This window comes from Plecotus auritus (assembly GCF_963455305.1).
Source record: "Plecotus auritus genome assembly, chromosome: 3".
Taxonomy (NCBI): Eukaryota; Metazoa; Chordata; class Mammalia; order Chiroptera; family Vespertilionidae; genus Plecotus; species Plecotus auritus.
The window spans coordinates 227358367-227367998 of NC_137772.1; the positions used below are offsets into that span (position 1 = coordinate 227358367).

The window sequence follows — 9632 nt, forward strand, 5'->3', positions numbered from 1 at the left end:
CCTGCCCCAAGGGGTGCAGGCTGCAGCAGCCTCCCACAGGGCGCGGCCCGGGCCTCAGGGCCCCTCCACAGAGCCCTGGGCTTGTGCTGCCAGAAGGCCCCAGGGCTACAGGGCAGGCCCGTGGGCAAGCAGAGCTGGGAGCCCACCGCCGCAGCACTCCAAGGGGCTCCGTCCACGGCCCGGCCAGGTCTCTGACCCAGGACCCAGCCCTGGCCCCCCGCCTGGGACGTTGGTGCGAGAAATCCAGGCTGCCCTGGAGGCTGCGGGCCTGGCTGGGGGTCTCTCCCTGGTCCCTGACGAGGGTGACGCTCTGCCCAGCCGCCCTGGCGAACCCGCACGGGGAGGGAGGACTCGGGCCACGGCCTCTCCCTGTCGGTCACTGGGCGGCCGGCAGGGTGGTGGGCGAGATCTTCAATTGGGAAAGCGGGCACCTCTGAGGCACGTTCCACCCAACCATCCAGTTCGCCCAACAGCAGGAGGTGCCGGTGGCCATCCTGCCCATCGCCCTCTCCTGGACCTGCCCACGCGCAGGCCAGGGTGCCCTCCGGACCGCTGCTGGCCTTGCTGCTTCCCGCGCCCCGGGACCCCGCGCGGGTCAGGGAGCGGGTTTCCCACTGGAGCACTGCCCCCATCAGGCCGGTCACCCCTCCACCCGCTGAGCTTGCCCAGCACGGGGTGGGAGGCAGGGGGGTGATGGGGGGGTGACTCTGCCTCCTCCTCGGCTGCCTCCCTGGAGGCCGGCCCTCGACACGCCCTGTCCCCCTCCCAGACTCTGAGCCCCCTGAGGGCCTGGGCCCAGGGGCTGGCTGGTGCTGGTTACACTTGGTGAGCCCGTGGCCCGTTCAGAGCTACAAATCCTGAGTCAGCTGTCCCCATACACACCCCCCAGCAGACTCTCCATATACACACCCCCCGGCTGACTCCCCATATACACACTCCCCCCAGCTGACTCCCCATATACACACCCCCCAGCTGACTCCCCATATACACACACCCACCCGGGCTGACTCCTCATATACACACCCCCCGGCTGACTCCCCATATACACACCCCCCGGCTGACTCCCCATATACACACACCGGGCTGACTCCCCATATACACACCCACCCCGGCTGACTTCCCACATACACACCCCCCCCGGCTGACTCCCCATATACACACCCCCCCCAGCTGACTCCCCATATACACACCCCCCCCAGCTGACTCCCCATATACACCCCCCCCCGGCTGACTCCCCATATACACACCCCCCGGCTGACTCCCCATATTCACACCCCCCCGCTGACTCCCCATATACACCCCCCCCGGGCTGACTCCCCATATACACACCCCCCGGCTGACTCCCCACATACACACCCCCCCCCAGCTGACTCCCCATATACACCCCCCCCCGGCTGACTCCCCATATACACACCCCCCCGGCTGACTCCCCATACACACACCCCCCGGCTGACTCCCCATATACACACCCCCCGGCTGACTCCCCACATACACACCCCCCCCAGCTGACTCCCCATATACACCCCCCCCCAGCTGACTCCCCATATACACCCCCCCCGGCTGACTCCCCATATACACCCCCCCCCCGGCTGACTCCCCATATACACACCCTCCGGCTGACTCCCCATATACACACCCACCAGGGCTGACTCCCCATATACACACACCCCCCAGCTGACTCCCCATATACACCCCCCCCGGCTGACTCCCCATATACACACCCCCCGGCTGACTCCCCATATACACCCCCCCCCGGCTGACTCCCCATATACACACCCTCCGGCTGACTCCCCATATACACACCCTCCGGCTGACTCCCCATATACACACACACCAGGGCTGACTCCCCATATACACACCCCCCGGCTGACTCCCCATATTCACACCCCCCGGCTGACTCCCCATACACACACCCCCGCTGACTCCCCATATACACCCCCCCCCGGCTGACTCCCCATATACACCCCCCCCGGCTGACTCCCCATACACACACCCCCCAGCTGACTCCCCATATACACACCCCCCGGCTGACTCCCCATATACACCCCCCCCCGGCTGACTCCCCATATACACACCCTCCGGCTGACTCCCCATATACACACCCTCCGGCTGACTCCCCATATACACACACACCAGGGCTGACTCCCCATATACACACCCCCCGGCTGACTCCCCATATTCACACCCCCCGGCTGACTCCCCATACACACACCCCCGCTGACTCCCCATATACACCCCCCCCCGGCTGACTCCCCATATACACCCCCCCCCGGCTGACTCCCCATACACACACCCCCCGGCTGACTCCCCATATACACACCCCCCGGCTGACTCCCCATATACACACACACCCCAGCTGACTCCCCACATACACACCCCCCGGCTGACTCCCCATATACACACACACCCGGGCTGACTCCCCATATACACCCCCACCTCGGCTGACTCCCCATATACACACCCACCCCAGCTGACTCCCCACATACACACCCACCCCGGCTGACTCCCCATATACACACCCCCCGGCTGACTCCCCATGTACACACCCCGGCTGACTCCCCATACACACACACCCCCCCCCCGCCCGGCTGACTGCTCATGTGATGTCTGTGACTTCGGCAGAAGTCAGGGCCTCATTGTCCCTAGTCCTTCTTTCAATGTCTGCCTTTTTTGAGCAAAAGCAGCTGCTTCCTAGCCCTCTACCCCCCCACACACACTTCCTCAACACCTCCCTCACTCCCCCCCCCCCCCGCCTCCCCGCTGCGCAGAGAGGCCGGCCAGGCCCACGGCGGGAGCCTGGAACGGGGCTTTGCCGTGGAGGCGGCTCGGGCCCGAGGCCCACGGCAGCATGAAGATGTCTTGGATGGATCAGATCATTTTGGCGGCAAGCTGTCCCCGGGACCGGGCGCCCGACAGCTGCCACGTCTGATTAAACCGTGATGCACTGAACTCGACTCGGCAGCCCGGCCTGTTCGCGCGGGAGCCGCGGAAGCTGGTGATCCGGAAAGAACGGCGGCTGCTCTTTCCCCAGCGCCCTTCTCCGTGCCAGGAGAGCCGCCCGCGGGTGGGCGCGGGTTCTGCCACCGTTGGCCATCGAGAGGGGAAGGGTCAGCACCAGGCCGTCCTGCGGCCCCATGCCCTCTGCCTCTGCTCCTCCGAGCTGCTCGCTTTGGGCACGTGACCCTGGCTGCCTGCCTGGGCTTCCGCTGGGCAGAAGCAGAGAGCACCTGCCTCCTCGGCCCAGATGGCGGACACCCGCCTGCGGCCCGGGGCCCGGGGTCCCTCCTCACCCCGGGAGCCCTCCAGGCTTACCCTCTTGCTGCCTCCTTGGGGGGGGGGGGGGCGGCAGAGGAGTTGGCCGGCGTCCCACAGGGTGCCCGCCGGGTCAGGGCCGGGGCCAGGCGGCCTGGGATGCGTGAGCGTGAGGCCTGCAGCACGCGGAGCCGGGAGGGACTGCAGAGCCAGCAGTTTCCGAATCGTCAGAGGATGGGAACCCCGCGTCCCGAGGGTGGGGCAGGGCGAGCAGCCGGCAGAGACACTGAGGCTAAAGGGCCCCCAGACTCGGCCAGTGGACCCAGAGGAAGAGCTGACGGTGGGACCGGGAGGAGCTGCTGGTGCCAGGTGGGTAGCTGCCGGCAGCTCTGAAGGCCACCCGCACGGCGCCCCCCCCACCCTCACCCCCCACCCCCGCCCACGGCCTCCCCCCCACCCCCGTCCCGGCTCTCAGCACTGGGTGTTCACGCTCAGCTCAGAGGCCTGCCGGCTGCTTGCTCCTCCTCCTTGGCCACAGGGGGTTGTGCTGGCTGCACACGGGCATTCCCGCGGGTCAGGGAGCCGGAGGAGTAAGGGTCGGGCCCGTGGGGTCTGCAGGCTGGACGTGGCGCCCGGAGGGGCGGAGCCCACCATGACCCCCCGGCCGGAAGGTGCCCTGGACAGGGGTCAGCCCAGGGAGGCCGGGCCAGCACTGTCCCAACCCTGGCCACCAGCCTCCGGGACCAGGGTCTGCGAGGCGGGGGAGCGGGGAGGGGACGAGGACCGGAGGTGGACAAGGACACGCGCCGAGGGCTGGAGAGGTCTCGGAAGGAAGGGGCGCTCAGAGGCCGGAGCTCTTCCGCCCGTGCCACGTCCCAGGTCCTACATCCCACATCCCCCGGCTCCAGCCCACAGCACCGCGCCCGCCACCTGGCAAGTGCCTGTGGGATGTGTCCGCGACGTGGGGGCCAGCAGGTGGTCTTCTCTCTGTCAGCCTCCGCACTGCCCACGCCGGGCGGCCAGCCATGGCCCAGAGCGTCAGGGACTGCGCTGTGATGAAATGCGGGAGCATCCACACGGCAGACTGGACACCGGTCCCCCCAAACCCACAAGCTCTGCCCCCCTTTCAGAGTCTCTGCTCTAAATGGCCCTGCTGTTTGGAGATAATGAGGACTGCATCGTGCATGCCTGTGTGCATGTGTGTGCATGTGTGTATGTGTGTTTCCTGTGCATGTGTGTGCCTGTGTGTGTGTATGTGTGTCTGTGTGTGTATGTGCATGTGTGTATGTTTGTTTCCTGTGCATGTGTGCATATGTGTGCCTGGGTATGCATGTGTGTGCCTGTGTGCATCTGTGCATGTGCGAGTGTATGTGTGCCTTGTGTGTGCATGTGTTTCTCTATGTGTGTGAATGTGCAGGTGTGTGTGTGCGCCTGTGTGTGCATTTGTGCCTGTGTGTGCAAGTGCATGTGTGGGTGTATGTGTGCGTGTGTGCCTGTGTGTGCCTGTGTGTGTCTGTGTGTGTCTGTGTGGTGCGAGTGTATGCATGCCTGTGTGTGCCTGTGCATGTGTGAGTGGTCACACGTGTGCACCCGGATGGAGTTGGCCACCCTGGACAGAGTGGGGCAGTTTCATAGCATCACACCACGGTCCTAGGGGAGGAGAAGGAGCACCCACACAGGGTCAGAAGGAGGAGAGCGGGGGTTCCCACCCGCACAGCCGGCCGGTAAACCAAAGCGATGTCCCCGTCACAGAACCTCAACTACGAGACCCCCCGGAACAAGGTCAGGGCAGCTGGGGACCTGCCTGCAGGGCCGCCTTGGGGCGCTCAGGGGACGAGGAAGACCCCACACTGGTGTCCTGGCCCCACCCAGCCCCCGCTGTGTCCATGGTCAACTACAGGGGGGAGGCTGCAGGCCCCACGGTGAGTCCTCGCAGGACAGCAGCCTGGAGGGGGTGATGCCGGTTGGGGGGTGGGGAGGGCTCCCAAGACGGAGCATCAGGAGGGCCCCAGCCCGCCAGCCCACCCCCTGCATCGCGCGCACTTGGCCGGTTGGACCCGTAGATCCCTTAACCAGCCAGTGGCCGGCCCCGTCCCTCCGTCAGGAACGTGGCTGCCACGTCCCGCTCATGAAGCCTTGGGGACTTTGAGACGCTCCCAGCCCACGGAGCCCCCTTCCTCTTCTGCCCCGGATCTAGACGGCACCCCGTCTCCACAGGTGTTCCTGCCCACGCCCCTCCCCTGGCCCTGAACGCCACCAGGACCACAGTTGCCAAAGGACCTTCCCCAGACATCCTCAGCCACCCTCTGCCCAGGGCCCCAGGCCTCCCTAAAGCACCGCCCCCCAACCCGACTGCCCCTCCCCCGCCCAGGACGCACAGGCCTGTCGCCCTCCCTCCCTCCCTGGCTCTCTCCAGGGTCCTGAAAGAGGCCTGTGCAGCCCCGTTGGGGTGGCTCAGGGGTGGAGCTTCGACCTAGGAACCAGGAGGTCACGGTTCCATCCCCGGTCAGGGCACAGGCCCAGGTTGCGGGCTCGATCCCCAGTGTGGGGCGTGCAGGAGGCAGCGGATCAATGATTCTCTCTCATCCTTGATGTTTCTCTCTCTCTCTCTCTCTCTCCCTCTCCCTTCCTCTCTGAAATCAATAAAAATGTATATTTCTTTAAAAAGGGCGGGTGTCCGTCCACGCTCAGCCCACCCCCGGGCTCCTCGGAGGCCCTTTGCCCAGCCCCGCCCCAAGGGGAAAAGCCACCTGTCCGGAAGGGGCTCCCCTTTCTGTGTTCACAAATCCCCGTGAGCGCGCACATTCTAGAACTCTGCACAGGCGGGTCTCCAGCCCCACAGGCCGGGTGCGCGGGGGAGGCGGGGCGCAGGGGGAGCGCAGGGACGGCCCGGCCCCCCCTTCCCAGCGTGATGCCGGCGCAGACCCCCACGCACAAGGCCCCGCAGCAGCAGCAGCGCCGCCTGTGGTTTGTGTGGGACCCGCTGGGCCTCGCGTGCGCCTCGGCCACGTGGCTGCTGGTGCTGAGCTGCTGGGCGGCGCTGCTGAGCGAGCTGCGGGGGCCGGCGCGGGGCGGGGCGTATGGCGCGGCGCACGGCGCGCTCTCCCTGGCGCTGGCGGGCCTGGCGCTGGCGGCGCACGGGCGGACCATGCTCACCGACCCGGGCGCCCTGCCCTTGGGCGCGGGGTCTGGCCTGGGCGCCGAGCCCGGGGGCCCCCGCTGCTCGGCCTGCGACCTGGTCCGGCCGGCGGGCGCGCACCACTGCTCCGTGTGCGGGCGCTGCATCCGCCGCGTGGACCACCACTGCCCGTGGGTCAACAACTGCGTGGGCGAGGACAACCGCAAGTTCTTCCTGCTCTTCACGCTGTACACGGCGCTGGCCGCGCTGCACACGCTGCTGCTGCTCGGGGTGCCCGCCCTGCGGGGCTACGCGCACAGCCCCCCGGCGCCCCGCCGCCCGCTCGCCTTCCTCCTGCTGGTGGCGCTGTACGGCTTCCTCTTCGCGTCCGCCATGTTCACCCTCCAGCTGTGCGCCGTCTGCGCCGACCGCTCCGGGAGGGAGCGGGGCGAGCGCGGCTGGAGGGCCGCGTGGATGAACCTGAAGGACGCCATGGGCCGCCCGCCCTCCCTGGCCTGGCTCAGCCCCTTCGCCTCCCCGCGGCCCCCGACGGCCAGTGCGCGCTACGAGGTGGTCTGAGGCGCTCCCGGCCTCCAACAGGTGTTCCGGGGGGACACGCCACCAACGTCAGCACGAGCCACCTTTTTTCAGGGTGCACCGGGAGGCCACATGGCGGACCATGTAAAAGCCGGGGGTTCTCTTCTACCCAGAATCGGGGGGCGGGGGCGGGGGCGGGGGCGCAACAGGTAAATCCACCGCAGCTGTGAGTGAAGCATCGTCCATGGGTCAGTGGGGGGCTGGCGATGGAGGTGCCCCCGCTGTGGGGTGCGTCCTCGGTACCCTGAAGTGACCATGGCCCCTTAGCAGCCTTGGGGGGGGGGGGGCAGCGGTGAATCACCTGCCTTGGGTGGGAGGGCGAGTGGATCTGACCACCTGGGGGTGGGGGTGGGGGTGGGGGTGACAGGAGGTCCGCGCTGCCCCCTAAAGCCCCCAGCAGCCTCCTCCCGGCTCCCTCCAAGAGGGAAACAGCTGGACCCGGGCAGGGCCTCCCATCAGCATCTGTGGCAGCGCAGGGCCAGCAAACCCAACCAGGAGCACCTCTGGAAGCTGCGAAATCATGCAGCTTTCCATATGCCTGCCCAAAGGGGGGGTGGCCAGGTGGGGGGGCGGTCCTGGGAAGGTGCTGGGGCTCCCGGGGTCACTGAACGGTGCCTGTGCCAAGGAGATGGCCGAGTGTTGTCTCCCCAGACCCCCTGCCCCCCTCACTGGAGCCCCCCAGCCTTCCTGTCACCTAGCTGCCTGGGGCCCTTTGTCAACAAGACCCAGTGGGCCTGGTCACGGGGGCCACACCAAGGCCGCGACACCTCCAAACTGATGTTCTTCCAGCCGCGTGCAGACCCCCTGAGCCCGTCCGCGGGGCTGGATTGGAGTGGGGGCAGCGGCGTCCTCGGGGGAGCTGGGGAGTGAGGGCACAGAGAGCTGGATCCTGGGGTTGTCCGTGGGGCCCGCGCCTTGGCGTGTCGCTCCGACCCGGCGCCCTCTGCCTTCTCCCCGCCCCCACGCCTCTCTCCCCAACACCCGTCTGACCAGAAGAGCCCGGGTTATGCGTCCACACCCCCCTCCACCCCTGATGTCCCGGGCGGGGCTGAGAAAGCCCGGCGCCCGGGGAAGCCGCTGTCCAGGGGCATCTCAAGGGAAAACCTGTGAAAAAAAAAACGCTGAGCCTCTTTGTGAATGTCCTGTTCGCTTCAAGCCAAGGACTTCCGCTTTTTTTTTTTTAATGTGTTTTATTGATTCCAGAGAGGAAGGCAGAGGCAGAGGGAGAGGGAGAGAGAAACATCAACGATGAGAATCATGGACCGGCTGCCTCCTGCGCGCCCCACGCTGGGGATCGAGCCCGACACCCAGGCCTGTGCCCTGACCGGGGATGGAACCTCGACTTCCTGGTTCCTAGGTCGACGCTCAACCCCTGAGCCTTAGTGGCTGGGCAAGGCCTTCTGCTGTTAACCAGCCGACCACGGGCACGTCTTCTCACATGGCTCTCTCTCACGTGGCGCTCTCTCACGTGGCGCTCTCACGTGGCACTCTCACGTGGCACGCTCTCACGTGGCACTCTCACATGGCGCTCTCTCACGTGGCACTCTCACATGGCGCTCTCTCACGTGGCGCTCTCACGTGGCACTCTCACATGGCTCTCTCTCACGTGGCACGCTCTCACGTGGCTCCGGGTCTGTCGGGTGACACTCTCGGCCGGTGGGAGGGCATAGTCTCCCGTTGCAGAGCATGTCCTTCCTTGCCTCTGGCGGGGGATCCGTGACCCCCACCACAGCTGGTTCTGAATCCCTGCCCCATGCGCCTGGCGCCCCTCCCCAGGCTCGGCCCCATGTCCCGCTAACCCCACAATTACCACGGCCGCACTCCTCCCAGGAGCCTTTGTGTGGACTGTGCCCAATTCGCCACATGTTGATCCCAGCGTCACGGGTGAGGGCTTTCACACGCAGTGTCCACGAGCGGGTCCAGTTTGCGTGTTCAGCCCTGGGCTTGAGAACCGGGCCCCCTCAGGCAGGATTCCCAGGACCCGGGCGCTGTGCTGGGGTCTTCCCGTGTGAAGGATGGACGACGTAGGGGAGCCCATGGGGTAAATTACGGGATAACTTTCCCGTGGACAGGACCCCGTCAAGGGCCCAGCAGTCACCTGACTTTGGGGAGAAGTGGGTCTGGGTGACGTCTGGCCTCTCGCTGGGGCCTCTGAGGGAGTCACAGGCCCTGGCGGGGGGGAGGGCGTGGGACCCCTTGTCCGGGAAGCAGGGACGTTCACCTGGGGGTTCCGAGGGACCGGCTGGGGGTTCAGGAAAAGAGGATTCAGATAGACACTTACACCTGGAAGTGGTTGCCATGGGCCCTGGCCGGTGTGGCTCAGGGGGTAGAGCATCAGCCTGTGGACCCAAGGGTCCTGGGTCCTGTGTTCGATTCCGGTTGAGAGCATGCACTTCGGTTGCAGGCACCTCCCCGGCCCAGGCCCTGGTCAGGGCGCATGCAGGAGGCAACCAATCGCTGAGTTTCTCTCACATCATCGTTTCTCTGTCTCTCCCTCTCTCTCCCTCTCCCTCTCTCTCTAAAATCAATGGAAAAGTATCCTCAGGTGAGAATTCAAATTTTTAAAAACGGTTGCGATGGTCAGTCCAGCTCTCGTGGCGACGGAGGTGAGGAGTCCCGGGTCCTCGTCTGCCGTCTGGGGGCCCAGGAGGGCGGTGGGGGAGGG

General features: G+C 66.4%; 1 protein-coding gene across 1 annotated transcript; it reads left to right on the forward strand.

Annotated features, from left to right (window-relative positions):
* Nucleotides 1–6163: 6163 nt before the first annotated feature.
* Nucleotides 6164–6949, forward strand: LOC308244348 (palmitoyltransferase ZDHHC3-like; the record flags this gene model as incomplete). Its single annotated transcript, XM_080660275.1, has 1 exon — nucleotides 6164–6949. The coding sequence occupies one exon, from the start codon at nucleotides 6164–6166 to the stop codon at nucleotides 6947–6949; it is 786 nt and encodes a 261-aa protein (XP_080516401.1).
* Nucleotides 6950–9632: the final 2683 nt, after the last annotated feature.